Raw genomic sequence first — 18,313 nt, 5'->3', positions numbered from 1 at the left:
TGCCCTCCCCCCCCCCCCGGGTCCATTCCTGTCAGGTGCCCTTGTGCAGCCAGTATCCAGATTGCCTCCTAGCGCTAGGTGTCGGGTCGGTCCGGTCACCCCCTCCGGTTGCACCTCCAAGGTCTCCACCCTCTCACTTCCTTCTTACCGGCCGCTCGGACAGAGGGGCCACTGGGCCGCTGTTGGAATAGGCATGAACAACACACATCAAATAACAACAGCGAGGAGCCAGCGAGGAACCGTTTGTCTCCTCCCAGTGCCTGTTCATGTCCCTCCCCATCAGGTGACTCCCTTGCCCAAGGTCAGCTGCTGCCCTCGGAGTCGTACAGTGATTGGAGCCCTGCCCCTCGCTACCCACTGCCTGCACCCTGAGCTACCACCTCCTTCCCCAGCCCTCTGCCTGCCCCCATTCTCCACCCGAGGCAGGGGACTCCGTGCGGCTCCAGTGTTCTCCTGGGCCCGGCCACCCGCACCGTCTTCTGTCAGGGCGGGGAGGAGGTTTTGTCCCAGACGGTCTTGCTGGGAAACTCACCTGCCAGAGTGACCAGGCGGGATCTGGGGCAGCTGTGGGAATTACTCCTGCGGGTATGAAATGAAGAACAGCGACCGCCCAGAGATCAGGTCCCAGCACAGCCCTGCCCAGCACTTCATCCGCACTAGTGTGTGTGTGTGTGTGTGTGTGTGTGTGTGTGTGTGTGTGTGTGTGTGTGTGTGTGTGTGTGTGGTAATTCCCAGGAAAGGGGAATTCACTCCCTGCTGCCGCTCTGGACCTTCCCTTAGCCTGGACCTGGAATTGCCCCCCGAGCCTCCTGTGCCAGCTGGGAGATTGTGGGATGGGAGGGGCACACGGACAGGGAGCTTGTTAGAAGAGACGCCTGGACACAGGGCCTTGGCTGTCGGCTGGTGACTCGCTGGGGCGGTGACTGGCCGTCACTGCATGGGATGCTCAGGCAGGCTGAGGTGTTGCCCGGGCCCTAGACAGCCCCCAAGAGACAGTGGCTGCCCTCACTGGGGGGCTGACTCTCCCGGCCGTACAGCCCCAGCTGGGTCAGTGGGTGCCTGCACCAGGGCCCCTTGTTCTAGGGCACCGCGCCCTGAGGCTCTTCTGTAGCCCCACTGATCCCAGGGAATGGAGCCCCGGGCCCTGGAGAGAGCTCGTCCCTCCGACTGCCCAGCTGGGCTGAGATCAGAACCTCCATCTGAGACACGCGTCTGCCCCACTGACAGCACCAGGCACCAGCAACGCCCCACTGACAGCTCTGACCCCTTCCCCTTCCCAGGCACCTTCCCCGCCCCCACCCTCCTCCTGAACCAGACGTCGGCCCGGCTGGGAGACTCCGTGCGGCTCCAGTGCTCCGTGTTCTCCTGGGCCCGGGCCACCCGTGTTGTCTTCTACAAGGACGGGGAGGAGGTTTCATCCCAGACGGGCTTGGAGGAGAAGTTCACGTACGACTATGACCACGTGGTGACCAGCAACAACAGTTCTGGGAGCTACGCCTGTGGGTACGAGATCAAAGGCAGCGACAGCCGGGTGACCAGATCCGAACTAAGCTCTGCCCAGCACCTCAGTGTTACTGGTAAGAGGTGTGTGTGTGTGCGTGTGTGTGTGTGCAAGTGTGTGTACACACGCACACTCTTTGCCTAGCCACTCGGATTCACAGGAACGGGGGCTGGAGGGACAACAGTTCAGTAACAACCCCCTGAAAGTCTAAACATTGAAATTAACCAGTTTTTAAAATCAGAGATGAAAATTTTCTATCAAAACGTCTTCCTTCAAAATTTATCCCAGGGAACCTTTCACCCCCCATTTTCCACCTCTCTCAGCTCAGTAGGCTCGGCCCAGGCAGATGGTGCATGGGTGTCACGTTACTGGATTTTGAGGGAGCAGCCAAATCACTGATGCACCCATAGGTGGGGGTGTTAGCCCCAAAAATGGTATAAAAGGGGGCCATGTTGGGTATTGAATAGAAGTTCACTGTCTGCTAATCCTATGTACGCTAGTCATGTGATGGTATAATGTCTCTGTGTGTAGTTAGGAGTCTGTAATCTGTGTGGATACTGATTATTTCTCTGCATGTGGTTGAGCAGTGGGCAGAGCCCGGCCTATGGACATGCTAATCAGCAAGGCCCTGTGGGACAATGGCACACAATGGGCCAAGGACACACCTAAAGAATGAGGGCTGACACCTGAAGGCTGCCAGCAGGGAGCACAGGGATAGGCTTCTGGCCAGGTGACCTGCTGCAGCCAAGAAGAGACCAGGAAGGAGGGATAAATAGGCCATGTGGTCGACTCCATCTTAGTACTCAGCTCAGCACTTCATCCCAGAGGCAGCAGGTGTATGAGGCCCAGGGCCATCTGGGGCACGGATATTGCTGGGGTGTCTGTGACGGACCGGGCCGAGTCTGGGCACAGCTGAGGGCGTCCGCTCAGGGCGAATTGCTCAAATCCGGGGCTCCTTACAGCCCCCAGACTGGTGACCTCTTCAAACAGGCCACAAACCAGTCCCACAGAGCGCTTCAGCTGCCTGCCTGAAGCCTCACGAGCAAAACCCCTCCGACACCCCAGCAATATCCGTGCCCCAGACCTATACACAGGTGGGGGGTCCTAGCACCCAATCCCACCTACCCCGAACAAGTTCTGTCCGGTTCCAAGAAACCAGCCACAGATCCCTGGTCAATTTACCCTCTGGACCTTACCCACAAATCACGCTGGGACAATCCTTTAGCATCTAACATCTAAAGGTTTATTATCACAAGAAAGAAAAGCATGAGAGTAAGGTTGCTAAAGAATCATACATTACATGCATCGAATCTCCCAGTCCTCGATGCAGGCTCTAGCAGAGATGTTACAGCTGCTGGTTTAAAAGTCCTTGTTGCACATCCTAGAATCAGGATGGGTCCACAGGTCTTTCCGGCTCTTCGATCCCTGCACTGCTGCCTCTGGGATGAAGTGCTGAGCTGAGAACAAGATGGAGACCACCACATGGCCTATTTATCCCTCCTTCCTCATCTCTTCTTGCCTATTGCAATTCACCTGGTCCCCGGCTTATTCCTGTGTTCACTGCTGGTAGCCTTTAGGTATGAGTCACCACTCATTCATTAGGTGTGTCCTTGGCCCATTGTGTGCCATTGTCCCACAGGGCCTTGCTGATTAGCATGTCCATAGGCCGGGCCCTGCCCAATGCTCAACCACATGCAGGGAAATATTCAGTATCCATAAAAGTACATGCTTATAATTGCACACACAGACATTATACAAACACATAAACAGCGTACATAGGATTAGCAGACAGTGAGCTTCTATTCAACACCCCACATGGCCCCCCTTTATACCATTTTCTGGGGCCAACACCCCCACCTATGGGTGCAGCAGCAATCTGGCTGCTCCCCTCAAAATCCAGTAACGTGATAGTGTCGGAGGGGTTTTGCTCATGAGGCTTCAGGCAGGCAGCTGAAGCGCTCTGTGGGACTGGTTTGTGGCCTGTTTGGAGAGGTCACCAGTCGGGGGGCTGTAAGGAGCCCCGGATTTGAGCAATTCGCCCTGAGCGGACGCCCTCAGCTGTGCCCAGACACGCCGCGGTCCGTCACAGTGGCGTAGTCGGCCTCATACACCGGTGGGGGGGTCTTAGAACCCAATCCCACCTACCCCAAACAAGTTCTGTCCGGTTCCAAGAAACCAGCCACAGATCCCTGGTCAATTTACCCTCCGGACCTTACCCACAAATCACGCTGAGCCAATCCTTTAGCATCTAACAACTAACGGTTTATTATTACAATATATGTGTAGATGCTCCTATACTTCAGTTAATCTATAAGGTGCCACAGGACTCCTCACCGCTATTACAATAAAGAGAAGCATGAGAGTAAGGTTGTTAAAGGATAGTATATTACATGCATCGAATCTCCCAGTCCTCGATGCAGGCTCTAGCAGAGATGTTACAGCTGCTGGCTTAAAAGTCCTTGTTGCACATCCTAGAATCAGGATGGGTCCACAGGTCTTTCCAGCTCTTCGATCCCTGCACTGCTGTCTCTGGGATGAAGTGCTGAGCTGAAGACTAAGATGGAGTCCACCACATGGCCTATTTATCCCTCCTTCCTGGTCTCTTCTTGACTGCAGCAGGTCACCTGGTTTATTCCTGTGTTCCCTGCTGGCAGCCCTCAAGTGTCAGCCCTCATTCTTTAGGTGTGTCCTTGGTCCATTGAGTGCCATTGTCCCACAGAGCCTCAGGGTATGTCTACACTACCCTCCTAGTTCGAACTAGCGGAGTAATGTAGGCATACCGCACTTGCAAATGAAGCCCGGGATTTGAATTTCCCGGGCTTCATTTGCATAAGCGGGGAGCCGCCATTTTTAAATCCCCGCGGCTACACGGCTACACGGGGCTCGAACTAGGTAGTTCGGACTAGGTTCCTATTCCGAACTACTGGTACACCTCGGGGATTTAAAAATGGCGGCTCCCCGCTTATGCAAATGAAGCCTGGGAAATTCAAATCCCGGGCTTCATTTGCAAGTGCGGTATGCCTACATTACCCTCCTAGTTCAAACTAGGAGGGTAGTGTAGACATACCCGCACTGATTAGCATGTCCATATGCCGGGCTCTGCCCAATGCTCAACCACATGCAGAGAAATATTCAGTATCTACACAGATTACAGACTCCTAACTACACAAACAGACATTATACAATCCCATGACTAGCATATCTAGTATTAGCAGACCATAAGCTTCTATTCAACACCCCACATGGCCCACTTTTATACCATTTTTGGGGCCAAAACCCCCACCTATGAGTGCAGCAGTGATCTGGCTGCTCCCTTCAAAATCCAGTAACATGACAATGGGGGCATCATGGAAAGGCCTGGCGAGAAGGGACCCCAAGAAGTCCCTAAAGTTCAATTCCCTGCGCTGAGGCAGGACCCAGTGAACCTTCACAGTCCCTGGCAGAGGTTTGTCCAACGCGTTCTCAGTCACAGCTGCAGACGGGGATTCCTCGCCCGCCCGTGGCAGCTGTTCCAGTGTCTCACGACCCTGATCGCTAGACAGTTTTTCCCAACACCATACATACATTCCCTTGCGGCAGCTGGCACCAACGCCTCGTGCTGCCCTCTGCCCAGAGCAGGTCACCCCACGGGGAGCTGCCAGCCACACTGTGGAGGGACGACAGGGTCTGGGATGTTGCTGGCTCTTATGAGGCTTTTGCACAGAGTCCTGGTGCAGCCTGAGCAAACTGGGGTGAGAGTGACTCTGCGATGGGCAAAGGCAGGAGCCTCCCCAACGGCCTCCTTCACTTAGGGTATGTCTACACTACTCTCCTAGTTCGAACTAGGAGAGTAATGTAGGCATACCGCACTTGCAAATGAAGCCCGGGATTTGAATTTCCCGGGCTTCATTTGCATAAGCGGGGAGCCGCTTTTCCGGAAAAAGGGAAAATAATTATAACGGAAAACTGTTCCGTTTTAAGCATTTCCGGAAAAGGGTGCCAGTGTAGAAGTAGCCACAGAGAGAGAGAAAGGAGAAGGAAATCTACTGTAGAATTGAGAGCGTTTGTCCATCCGTCCATCTGTTCAAGAAGTCCTCCTACATGGTAAGAGCTGGGCCTTATTGAGTTCTCACAGGTCCAAGATGGGCCTGAGGCCGCTTTTGGCTTCTGGGATTAGGAAAGACGGTGAATAAATCCCTCACCCCACTGCTCCTGAGGAGCCTCCTCCTCTGTCCTAGAGAGAGGAGTGACTGCACCTCCTGGAGAAGGAGTCACTCCTGGGAAGGGCCCTTGAAGAAGGCGAGGGAAGGAGGGTGGAAAGGCAGGAATGCGCCGAAAGGGATGGAGTAGCCCCTCCCCACTGTGTGGGTCACCCCATGCTCTGAGGTGATATTCTGTTCCCATTGGCTGGGGACTGCAACCAATGGAAGTTCCAGTAGATGGGCAGGTTACTTGGAGCCTGCATCACGACCCCATCCCAGGTCCAAGACCTTAGGGTATGTCTACACTACAAAGTTAATTCGAACTAACAGACGTTAGTTCGAATTAACTTTGATAGGCGCTACACAGGCAAACCGCTAGTTCAAACTTAATTCAAACTAGTGGAGCGCTTAATTCGAACTAGGTAAACCTCATTCTATGAGGACTAATGCCTAGTTCGAATTAAGTAGTTCTAATTAAGGGCTGTGTAGCCACTTAATTCGAACTAGTGGGAGGCTAGCCCTCCCCAGCGTGCCCTGGTGGCCACTCTGGGCACAACCAGGGAAACTCTTCTGCCCCCCTCCTGGCCCTGGAGCCCTTAAAGGGTCACAGTCTGGCTACAGTGCCCGTGCCAGTTGCAAGCCTGCCAGCACCTAACCAGCAGACCGTGCACCTGGCATGGCATGAGCCAGCCACCCGCTGCCACCCAGCCCTCCCCCTCTTCCCAGGACCAGGCTGGTAGCTCCCAGGAGCATGCCCGGGGCCGCAAAAGGCGGGCACCCGCCTGGTCTAGTGCGGAGATCGTGAACCTCATCGATATTTGGGGGGAAGCCTCCAACATCCACGATCTCTGCACTAGCCACAGGAATGCGGCCGTCTACAGCCGCATAGTAGACAACCTGGCCACCAGAGGCCACATGCAGACCCGGGAGCAGGTCCGCTGCAAGGTCAAGGACCTGCGGCAGTCCTACTCCCGGGCCTCCCAGCCGGGGGCCGACCCAGAGGCCTGCCCCCACTTTGAGGCCTTGGACCACATCCTGGGGGCTCACACCGTCCATGCCCCCCGGGTGGTGATCGACCCTGGGGCAGAGGGACCCGTCCTGGACACGGAGGAGGAGAACACCGAGAGCCAGGACCCTGCAGGGAGTCTGCCCAGGACCCAGGACCCCCGAGGCATCCCACAGAGCACATCGGCTGTGTCATCCGAGGCCGAGGAGGACTCCACACGTGAGTTCCATCATGCTCCCCTTATGTGTATGTGGGACGAGGGGGGAGAGGGAGCCCAGGGACCATACACCTGGGCCTTGCCCACCATGGAGCAGCAGCTGGGTGTCATGCAGGGGCCCTGGCATTGCAGAGGGGGGCTGGGTTTCACCCACCGTGTCCCCAGGGAGAACTGACCACTGATCTTGTTTCACCACAGCTGCAGCACCTGGGACTGCAGGGTGCACCACCCCACCTGCAACAGCCACCCGCACCCAGGCCAGCAGGCGCACCAGGAACATGGAGGAGTACCAGCGGTGGCACCTGTGGCTACTGGAGCACCAGACCCGCATCCAGGAGCACTGGAGGACCTGCGGCTGGGGCAGCGGAGTTTGGAGGCGCTAGAGGAGCAGGGCCGTGCCCTCAGAAGTCACTTCCAGACCCTGGTGGACAGGATCCTGCTTCCTCCTGCTCCCCCTCCTGCTTCCTATGCACCCCCTGACTCCCCTCCTGCTTCCTCCGCACCCCCTGTCCCTCCTGCCCCACCCTCCACACCCAGTCCCCCCCGACGCCACCGCACCTGCAGTGCTGTGAGACGGGAAAGCCAGCAGGACCCTCAAGCCTGAGCTTTCCCTTCCCTTCCTCCCCTTCCTTCCCCTTCTAGCTCCCTCCTCCCAGGTTTCCCCTTTCCCTATCCCACCCTCATTTCTACGTCCCCCCACCCCAGTTATGTAAAATAAAAGAGATTTTGGTTGTCAAAACAGGTGTGTTTATTTGACATTAGGAAAGGGGGTTAGGGAGGGGAAAGGGGAAGTAGGGGAGGGTGGAAGAAGGCCCCAGTGGGGCATGCAGGGAGAGTTCAGTCCTCCTCCTCCACCTGGAAGCTCTCCCTCAGGGCTTACCGGATCCGGATAGCCCCCCGCTGGGCTTCCCGGACAGCGGCGGTGCGGGGCTGAGCGTAGTGGTCAACCATGCGCTCAGCCTCAGCCATCCAGGCTGGCAGGAAAGCCTCCCCCTTTCGCTCACACAAATTGTGCAGCACACAACATGCTGCCACCACGGGAGGGATGTTGTGCTCGGCTAGGTCAAGACGGGTGAGGAGGCACCTAAATCTGGCTTTCAGTCGGCCGAAGGCCCCCTCGATCACGATGCGGGCCATGGTGAGCCTGGAATTGAAGGCCTGGTGGGAGGGATTGAGGTGCCCTGTGTAGGGCTTCATGAGCCAGGGCTGTAGGGGGTAGGCCGCATCCCCCACCAGGCACACGGGCATGTCCACGTTCCCAACCCTGATGTGGCTGTCGGGGAAGAAGGTCCCAGCCTGCAGCCTCTGGCGCATGGAGGAGTTCCGGAACACCCTCGCGACGTGTGCATTGCCGGACCAGCCCACATTAATGTCCGTGAACTGGCACCGGTGGTCACACACGGCCTGCAGGAGCACGGAGAAGTACCCCTTCCTGTTGATATACTGGGAGGCCTGGTGTTCTGGGGCACGGATGGGGATGTGCGTTCCGTCAATGGCCCCCCCGCAGTTGGGGAAGCCGAGAGCACCAAACCCCCGGGTGATGGCATCCGGGTCAGCGAGGTGGACCACCCTGTGGAGCAGCACCCTGTTGATGGCCTTGACCACCTGCAGAGGGACACAGCGAACCGTGAATCACTGGGGCGCCCGGGTGGCTGGGAGTGTTCGTTCCCTGGCACTGCCCCGCACCCCACTCCCGGAAGCAACCCCCTCGGGCGGCGTGTAGTACAGCCGGGACAGACTGAACCCTCCGGTGCAGGGCACTTTCGCCTCCTTCTCCCACGTTTTCCCTGGGGCGGCTCATCCCTTCATTGCAGCCCCCTTCACCCCCGGCCCAGTGGCCGGTGGGTGTCGTACCTGCATGAGCACTGCTCCAACGGTGGATCTTCCCTCGCCGAACTGGTTCCTGACTGATCGGTAGTTGTCCGGCATGGAGAGCTTCCAGAGGGCGATGGCCACACGCTTCTGGAGGGGGATGGCGGGCCTCATGAGAAGTGTCCCGTCACCGGAGAGCAGGGGCAAGCTACTTGCAGAGCTCTAGGAAGGTGTCCTTCTTCATCCTGAAGTTCTGGGTCCACTGTCTGTCTCTCCAGCGCTCCAGGACAATGCGGCCCCACCAGTCGCTGCTGGTGTCCAGACGCCAGATGCAGCGGGGCATGCTGGCATCTGGGCGCTGCTGCCGCTCCTCTATGAGCCCCGGGGAGGCCGGGGGAGAGGCAGGAGGCTGATGTGCACCACGTGGTGCAAGTCAACCTCCACCTATTGCTGGCAAGCTTGCAGCAGCAAGTCCAAAAACTGGAGCAGCATGCCCAGGGTGAGCTCTGGCTCCATGTTGCCAACTGCGGCGGCGTCCCCAGTGGGAAGCACCGACACAGGCAGGCACAGAGAAAAACGCTTTGCTGACCCTCGGCAAGGTAGGCAAGCAAGCAGAAAAGCTGAGAACCGGCTGTCTAGGGGGGGTCCCTTTAAGCACGAGCCTCAGATAGCCTCAGACAGCAGCCACACAAAGCAACTACTGACCTGATGCCCTGTCGGAATTGGTTTCAGCTGCCCTTAAATGCGACCCAGCATCCAATCAGTGTGTGGACGCGCTAGTTCGAATGAGCAAAACGCTAATTCGAACTAGGTTTTAAGTCTGGATGCGCTAATTCGAATTAGCTTAGTTCGAATTAACTAATTCGAACTAAGTTAGTTCGAATTAGTGCTGTAGTGTAGACATACCTTTATCCCCACCTCCAAACTCTTCAGTCCAGCGCGGGGCAGAGACCGGCCCAATTGGGCCAGGGAGTAAGATGCCAGCAACTTCCAGGGACTGATCCTGGGGGAACCCAATGCACCCAGCACTGGGGCTCGTGCTGAGGGACCAGGGGTTCAATCCTGCGGTGTGTCTGTCAGGTCGGCAGTGGAGGTGGTGGGGCTCTAAAAGGCAGGGAAGCTTTAGGGGAAGAGGTGAAACAAAAGACAGAACTATGCAGCAAAAGATGGTTTATTAGGTGATGAGCTTTTGTGGGCCAGACCCACTTCCTCAGATCAATTTGTGGAAGAAAATAGGCATGATCATATATACCAAAGGGATACAATCAAAAAAATGAACACATATAAGAGGGGCTTTGTGCCAGCAGTGTCTTGCCTACTGGAGAGATTCTCTTCTCTTCATGGCTGGATCCAGGCTTCTAGGGGCACAGAGGGATGGTGGGTTAGTGGGATCCATGTTACCCTGGGGGGCAGCAAGGGGCACAGAAGTGGGAAGGGGTCACCTCACCTACGGCACCCCCCCTTGGGATCAGCCAGGATCAGCCCCAGGACGAGCAGGACCACGACGGCCAGTTCCAGGCGGGCGATGTTCCTGTGGGTGAAATCCGGGTGCTTGGGGGCTGTTCCTGCAGGGGGAAGGGAAGAGTCACTTGGCGGCCGGCATGGGGACAGCAACAGCTGGCGCTGCCTTGGGAGCAGAGTCAACAACCCCTGTCCGGCATGTCTGGACCAGACCCGCTCTGGGAGTCTCCCAGGTGCTGTGGCTCTGGGGCATTCCTGGGCCAGACCCACGGGTGAGACTGTGTCCTCCTGCCCTGGCTTGCAGGAGGGAAGCACAGGATGAGCCGGCAGCGCCCGGAATATCTGAAAAGTCTCCTGTGCAGACACCTCCCCCCAGCAGTGAGCTCTCCCCGGCCTGACCACAAGGAGCAGCCGAGCAGGGCAGCAGCGTGTCACCTCACATCTCCTGTTTCGGCTTCTCACCCATGGCCAGTTGTTAGGGCAGGGACCGGGCTGTACGATAACCCACCAATGGCTCTGAGGGAACCACACGTCCTTAATGACGCCTGCGCCAGGGCCTGCTGGGAGCTTTACATCCAGCCCTTTTATCGCTGGCGAGCGAGATGCTGAGCAAAGGGTTTTACTTATTTCTCTATCTGTGGCCGAATCTGCTTTCTTGGACCCTGGTTGGTTTTTCACCAGAAAACCAAATGCCCCAAAATATTTTGGGGTTGGAAAATTTTCAGCAGCCAAAGCCTCATATTCCTCCGTCCCGCTTTTCCGGTGACCAGTTCTTTGGTGAAAAGTTCCAACCTTATTGCTGAACGTGTCAGTGGGAATCCATTTACATTTTCCACCCTGAAAAATTCCATTCCCTGCCCCGCCCCAGAGGGCACCTTGTTCAAGCCCCCCAGGGCCTCAGTGGATTCAGCCAATGCTCTGTTCTGCCCTGTCCCCAGGACTCCCCTATGAGCTGAGTGATTCACATTAGCCCAGAGGCCTGCGTGGGAATGTGCAGGCCTGGCTGGAGCACCCGGCATAGCTAACAGTGTGACCCACAGGCTGTGACCGGAGGAGGCCGGCACAGAGGGCTCCTGGTTAAGCTGATTGCTGCCCTGAGAGGCTGGCTCAGGGACACAGAGGTGCCCAGTAACCCCATACAGAAAGGCCTAGAAAAGGCTGGTTCAGGAGGACACAGAGCGCTGCTCAGGATGGAGGCAGATGAGAAGGGAGCGGATACGGAGGGTCATTGGAACTGGCGGGTACAAGGAGAAAGGCTGGTGAGCAGGGCTGTGTGATACCATCTGGGGTGGGACAGGCGACTGCTTTGTACCATTGTAGAAAAGGGGATGTCGTGGCAGAGGCGCCTTTGTGCCAGGCTAGACCCAGCCCTGGGTTGCTGCTCCAGCCGGCCCCGTGCCCCAGTCACACGCGGGTTAGTGGCTCGGTAGCTCCCATGGGCACGAGGCCTCGGCTTTGTGGACAATAACGCCGGCCAAGCCCCTTTGCCCCCGACTCAGCCTCTGCTCGTTCCTACAAGTAACACGGAGCTGGGCAGCCGGCACAGGCTGCTCCCCCTGCTAGAGGGGCTGGCATTGGAGCTGTGAGACCAGCAGCGCCAGCAGCAGCACCAGGGACCAGAGCTGGTAATGGAGCAATCACAGAAAAACATGGGGCTCAGGGAACGACTTCAGGGGCCAAGTAACCCTGCACCAGGGGTTCTCAGCCTGTCTCCTCTCTGAGACCCCTCAGCATGCAGACTGCCGGGGTCACAAAGAACCGGGGCGAGGGGAGGCGGGTGTGAGGGGCCGGGAGGGGCCGCAGGCTCAGGCATAGTTTCTCCTCTATTTGCAGTTAGGGACCAGTAGGGTTTGCCGTGCTCTGCACAACGGTGCCCAGGACGGCAGGGCCGCCTTCGCCCACTCACCTCAGGAGACCCCCCCCCCCCCAGCTCCCTGGGTTGTGTGTGGAGAGATAAAAAAGCTGGAAAACAGCTCAAGGTGCAGATGTGGGGACTAGCTCAGAGGGGGGTCCCTTGGGGAGTAGGAAGGAGCTAATTCGGGGGGAAAGCAGGAGGTAGCTCTGATGCTGCCCTCGGAGTCGTACAGTGATTGGAGCCCTGCCCCTAGCTACCCACTGCCTGCACCCTGAGCTACCACCTCCTTCCCCAGCCCTCTGCCTGCCCCCATTCTCCACCCGAGGCAGGGGACTCCGTGCGGCTCCAGTGTTCTCCTGGGCCCGGCCACCCGCACCGTCTTCTGTCAGGGCGGGGAGGAGGTTTTGTCCCAGACGGTCTTGCTGGGAAACTCACCTGCCAGAGTGACCAGGCGGGATCTGGGGCAGCTGTGGGAATTACTCCTGCGGGTATGAAATGAAGGACAGCGACCGCCCAGAGATCAGGTCCCAGCACAGCCCTGCCCAGCACTTCATCCGCACTAGTGTGTGTGTGTGTGTGTGTGTGTGTGTGTGTGTGTGTGTGTGTGTGTGTGTGTGTGTGTGGTAATTCCCAGGAAAGGGGAATTCACTCCCTGCTGCCGCTCTGGACCTTCCCTTAGCCTGGACCTGGAATTGCCCCCCGAGCCGCCTGTGCCAGCTGGGAGATTGTAGGATGGGAGGGGCACACGGACAGGGAGCTTGTTAGAAGAGACGCCTGGACACAGGGCCTTGGCTGTCGGCTGGTGACTCGCTGGGGCGGTGACTGGCCGTCACTGCATGGGATGCTCAGGCAGGCTGAGGTGTTGCCCGGGCCCTAGACAGCCCCCAAGAGCCAGTGGCTGCCCTCACTGGGGGGCTGACTCTCCCGGCCGTACAGCCCCAGCTGGGCCAGTGGGTGCCTGCACCAGGGCCCCTTGTTCTAGGGCACCGCGCCCTGAGGCTCTTCTGCAGCCCCACTGATCCCAGGGAATGGAGCCCCGGGCCCTGGAGAGAGCTCGTCCCTCCGACTGCCCAGCTGGGCTGAGATCAGAACCTCCATCTGAGACACGCGTCTGCCCCACTGACAGCACCAGGCACCAGCAACGCCCCACTGACAGCTCTGACCCCTTCCCCTTCCCAGGCACCTTCCCCGCCCCCACCCTCCTCCTGAACCAGACGTCGGCCCGGCTGGGAGACTCCGTGCGGCTCCAGTGCTCCGTGTTCTCCTGGGCCCGGGCCACCCGTGTTGTCTTCTACAAGGACGGGGAGGAGGTTTCATCCCAGACGGGCTTGGAGGAGAAGCTCACGTACGACTATGACCACGTGGTGACCAGCAACAACAGTTCTGGGAGCTACGCCTGTGGGTACGAGATCAAAGGCAGCGACAGCCGGGTGACCAGATCCCAGCTCAGCTCTGCCCAGTTCCTCAGTGTTACTGGTAAGAGGTGTGCGCGTGTGTGTGTGCGTGTGTGTGTGTGTGTGCGTGTGCGCACTCTGCCCAGACACTCAGGTTCACAGGGAAGGGGGCTGGAGGGGCAACAGTTCAGTTACGATCCCCTGAAAGTCTAAACATTGAAATTCATCAGTTTTTAATATCAGAGATGAAAACTTTCTATCAAAACGTCTTCCTTCAAAGTGTGTCCCAGGGAACCTTTCACCCCCATTTTCCGCCTCTCTCAGCTCAGTAGGCTCGGCCCAGGCAGATGGTGCATGGGGGCATCATGGAAAGGCCTGGCGAGAAGGGACCCCAAGAAGTCCCTAAAGCTCAGTTCCCTGCGCTGAGGCAGGACCCAGTGAACCTTCACAGTCCCTGGCAGAGGTTTGTCCAACGCGTTCTCAGTCACGGCTGCAGACGGGGATTCCTCGCCCGCCCGTGGCAGCTGTTCCAGTGTCTCACGACCCTTCTCGCTAGAAAGTTTTTCCCAACACCATACATACATTCCCTTGCGGCAGCTGGCACCAAGGCCTTGTTCTGCCCTCTGCCCAGGGCAGGTCACCCCACGGGGAGCTGCCAGACACTCTGTGGAGGGACGACAGGGTCTGAGATGTCTCTGGTTCTTATGATGCTTTTGCAGAGTCCTGGTGCAGCCTGAGCAAACTGGGGTGAGAGTGACTCTGCGATGGGCAAAGGCAGGAGCCTCCCCAACGGCCTCCAACACCCAGGGTGTGTCTACACTACCCCGCTAGTTCGAACTAGCAGGGTAATGTAGGCATACCGCACTTGCAAATGAAGCCCGAGATTTGAATTTCCCGGGCTTCAATTACATAAGCCGGGCGCCGCCATTTTTAAAACCCCACTGGTTCGAACCCCGTGCAGCGCGGCTACACGGGGCTTGAACTAGGTAGTTCGGACTAGGCTTCCTAGTCCGAACTACCGGTACACCTCGTGGAACGCTAGCGGGGTAGTGTAGAACTAGCGGGGTAGTGTAGACATACCCTTAGGCCTCACTTTGGGGGAACGTGCCCCCTGCAGCATGATCCCCCCTTAGAGCGAGGCCTCCAGGAGCGCCTGTTACACCCCAACTGCTCTGTGTCTAGTGCCAGCCCTGTAGGGCTGCACACTGCTTTGCAGACGTCACCACGGCTCTTTCTGCATTGCAGGGCCGGCCATGTCCCCGGCCATCTGGGCCACTCGCTGCACCCTGGTCCTGCTGCTCCTGGTGTCCGGGCCCGTCATCACCTTCGTGCTGGAGAAACGGGCCCTGCCCCAGCCTGCGGGGCTGGAGGAGACTCGTGGAGGGAGCGTCGGCATTTCTGGGGGGAGGGGGCAATGGGGCTTTGAGCAGGAGGAATGGGAACGAGGGGGCAGGAGGAGATACCCATTGCAGGGAGAGGGCAGGGGGAGATACCCAGTCCCCATTGACCGGCTGTGAGCAGGAGGGAGGGGAAAGAGGTGGCAGGGGAGATACCAGCTCTGAGCAGGGCGCTGGGGAGACGCCGTTGGTCAGTGCAGCACAATAGTCCCCTGCGGTAACTTCCTTTGCCCAGGTAACTCCACCGGCCTCCTTCACTCCCTCCCGCCCCCTGACAAGTGCTGCCAACGTCCCCTGGGCTGAAAACCAGACCCTAAAGCCCTGCCCCTTCTCTGCCATTTGCCAGGCCCTGCCCCCCTTCTCTTCTCCTGCTTCCCTGCACCCACCATCCCTCCCTGAATCCCCACCCTGCTCATTGCTGGATCATCTCCTGCTCCCGGCTCCCTGCTCCGCTGGGCTCCCTCTGCTCCGGGGCTGGGACAGGAGCTGCTGCAGCTGCGCATGGAGCCTGCCTGCAGGGAGGAGGCAGCTCCAGCTAAGCAGGGATTGGCTCCACTCTTCCCTCTTCCCTAGTAACTGCACCTGCCAGATCTGACCAGTTCTAAATCCCCTGAGAGACTGAGGAGCTCAAGGGTGGGACTGTGCTCTGTGCCCGCTGCCTGGTGCTCCTAAGTCCCTCAGGCGCTCTTGAAAGTTCTCCCTGAGTGAACTCTTCTGGCTGGGGACTGTCTCTCCCTGCCAGTTTGTCTGCACAAGGACACTGACCAGCGGAACGACACTGTAAATAATCCCTGCAGTTATCTGGGGATAACTCCCCTTGGGGACACCCTCATTCCAGAACTGGAGAGTCTGGGTCAGTGTTCATTCACACCATTTTCACCAGGAGGTAAAAGTGCACAGAGCCTGTCATGCACTGGAGTGAGAGTGTCCCCATAGGGAGTTATCCTGGGGGAGGTGTACTGGGTTAGCTAAACCAGGACAGTTCAGTTGGTTGGTTTCCCAATCAGACACTCAGAGCAAAGGGGCCCGACTTGGACTGCTGTGACATGTATAATCAGAGTGAATTGCAGAGGAGGGGGGCTGTGGACAGGAGCTAGGACCACGGTCTCTGTTTCTCATTTACTATTATAATAAATTAGAATTCAGTCTCTACGGCGCCAGAGGACCCCTTGTTGTTTTTAAAGTTACAGACTAACACAAGCACCCTCTGAGATTTAGTATCAGGCGGGTTTATTGCTCTAAGCCAACAGCAGCACAGCACAGGGGAAAGGCTCCACACGACACCTATCCCTGGGAAGCCCCTCGTGCAGCCTTGTTACACTCCCCTGACACAAAAAGTGACTTCGCTGGTTACACCCCTAATGCCATCTTTTTGTAACCTGTGTGTAGGTACAAGCTGCTGTGTGTGTCGTCTGAGACTAGATTTCATCTATCGGCTTCCCATCTTGTTCCTCTGCTACCATAGGGTGTCCCTTATCTCTCTGTTCTGAACACATGGCACCAAGGGGTATGAGAGTAGCTCCTAGGTCTGCACCAGGCTGGAACAATCAGACGTCCTGTCCTCTTCCTTTGTCATGCCTGTACCGACCTGTCAGTCACCCCCTAGCTGTTGCTGTGATAAAACACTCAACTGTCCTGGTCCTGACAGTTTTCCTTTCTATACGCCAGTGTTTGCTTCAGCAAACACAAGGGCTACGTCTACACTGGCATGATTTTCCGGAAATGCTTTTAATGGAAAAGTTTTCTGTTAAAAGCATTTTCAGAAAAGCGCGTCTAGATTGGCACAGACGCTTTTCCGCAAAAGCACTTTTTGCAGAAAAGCGTTCATGGCCAATCTAGACGCGATTTTCCGCAAAAAAGGCCCGATCGCCATTTTCAATCAGGCTGCAGACAAAGGCCGTAGGCTTTAGGCTTTGCAATATGGCTACAGCCAAAAGACATGGGCACAGTCGTACAGTTCCCAGGGTGCAAGGGGGCTGGGATCCTGTGGGATGAGGACCCAGGTGGGGGATGGGCGATGGTCCCAGGTGGTACTGGGGGATTTAACTACCCAGCCACCGTTTGGGAAAATGCGAGGTAGGGTGACCTGCTCTGCCCCGCCCCTCAGCCCCACCCCTCTGCTCCCATTGGCTGGCGACTGCAGCCAATGGAAGAGCCTGTGGATGGGCAGGTTACTTGGAGCCAAACCCCTCAGTCCATCCGGGGCAGAGACCGGCCCAACTGGGCCAGGGAGTAAGACACTAGCAACTTCCAGGGACTGATCCCGGGGGAACCCAATGCACCCAGCAGGGAGCAGGGCTTCAATCCTGGGGTGTGTCTGTCAGATCGGCAGTGGCGGGGGTGGGGCTCTCCAAGGCAGGGGGGTTTTGGGGGCAGAGGGGCTTTGTGCCAGCAGTGTCTTGTCCACTGGAGAGATTCTCTTCTCTGCACGGCTGGATCCAGGCTCCTGGGGGCACAGAGGGATGGTGAGTTAGTGGGATCCATGTTACCCTGGGGGGCAGCAAGAGGCACAGAAGTGGGGGGGGCACCTCACCTACGGCACCCCCCCTTGGGTGGCTGTAATAGTCCTCAGCCAGGATCAGCCCCAGGACGAGCAGGACCACGACGGCCAGTTCCAGACGGGCGATGTTCCCGTGGGTGAAATCCGGGCGCTCGGGGGCTGTTCCTGCTGGGGGAAGGGAAGAGTCACTTGGCGGCCGGCATGGGGACAGCAACAGCTGGCGCTGCCTTGGGAGCAGAGACAACAACCCCCGTCCGGCAGGTCCGGCCCAGACCCGCTCTGGGGTGCCGCGGCTCTGGGGCTTCCCTGGGCCAGACCCACTGGGGAGAGCATCTTGCTGCCCTGGCTTGCTGGAGGGAGCCGACAGCGCCTTGAGCATCTGCAGAGTCCCCTGTGCAGACACTTTCCCCTCCCCCCCAGCAGTGAGCTCTGCCCAGCCTGACCCTGAGCGAGCAGTCCAGCGGGGTGGTGGGTGTCACACCCTGTGATGTGGGATTGACTAACCCGCACACACAATGTTATTTTTGGCCTCACACGTTAACCTGCCTCATTCTCTCTCCACTTACTCTGCTCTCACGAGGGTTCAGGGCAGTTTATGTTCGTGCTCGTACATTCAAAGGCCAGAAGGCACCAACGGGCCCATCTAGTCAGAGTATATGCTCAGCCCAGGCCAGAGCCTCCCCCAGGGATCCCTGCACTGAGTTGCTACCTGCTGGCCGGGCTACAGCCTGTCTGGCAAGGGACCAGGCGAAAGGGACACATGCAACATGGCCAGCTGGGGATTTTAAATCAAGACTTTTCGATAGAAAACTAGATTTTGACTAAATGATTTGTTGTATTTACTTTTCTCCTGGAAGTAGGAAGCTTAACAAGTGGGGCTCCGCAGGGGTCTGTTTTGGGTCTTGTTCTGGTCAATATCTTCATCTTTACTCTGCTTTCCTGAAATATTTTAGATTTTCCTCAGTGTATTGATAAGAAGGTCATGTGAG

The 18,313-nt window shown here is 57.5% G+C and overlaps 3 protein-coding genes across 3 annotated transcripts in view; all 3 read left to right on the top strand.

Annotated features, from left to right (window-relative positions):
- LOC142823756 (alpha-1B-glycoprotein-like) overlaps window positions 1–18,313 on the top strand; it is a 415,238-nt gene that overhangs the window by 193,495 nt on the left and 203,430 nt on the right. The window lies entirely within an intron of this gene.
- LOC102455270 (scavenger receptor cysteine-rich domain-containing protein DMBT1-like) overlaps window positions 1–18,313 on the top strand; it is a 52,269-nt gene that overhangs the window by 18,466 nt on the left and 15,490 nt on the right. The gene's annotated exons all lie outside the window — the stretch shown is intronic.
- On the top strand, window positions 593–17,261 carry LOC149523356 (uncharacterized). Its single transcript, XM_089770376.1, has 4 exons — window positions 593–661; window positions 1,316–1,577; window positions 13,213–13,509; window positions 14,673–17,261. Exons 1-4 carry the CDS (start codon window positions 593–595, stop codon window positions 14,942–14,944), a joined length of 900 nt encoding a protein of 299 aa, XP_089626502.1. The 3' UTR covers window positions 14,945–17,261.

Source organism: Pelodiscus sinensis, chromosome 18, assembly GCF_052426305.1.
Source record: "Pelodiscus sinensis isolate ZL-2025 chromosome 18, ASM5242630v1, whole genome shotgun sequence".
Lineage (NCBI taxonomy): Eukaryota > Metazoa > Chordata > Testudines > Trionychidae > Pelodiscus > Pelodiscus sinensis.
This window is presented reverse-complemented; position numbering and strand designations above follow the sequence as displayed.

Bases quoted from the DNA above. Each gene is read 5' to 3' on its own strand.
- LOC149523356 (XM_089770376.1), top strand. From the start codon at position 593: ATGAAGAACAGCGACCGCCCAGAGATCAGGTCCCAGCACAGCCCTGCC. The intron at 662-1,315 runs GTGTGTGTGTGT...CTCCTGAACCAG, and splicing joins AGCACTTCATCCGCACTAGT to ACGTCGGCCCGGCTGGGAGA. The intron at 1,578-13,212 runs GTAAGAGGTGTG...TCCCCTTCCCAG, and splicing joins CCAGCACCTCAGTGTTACTG to GCACCTTCCCCGCCCCCACC.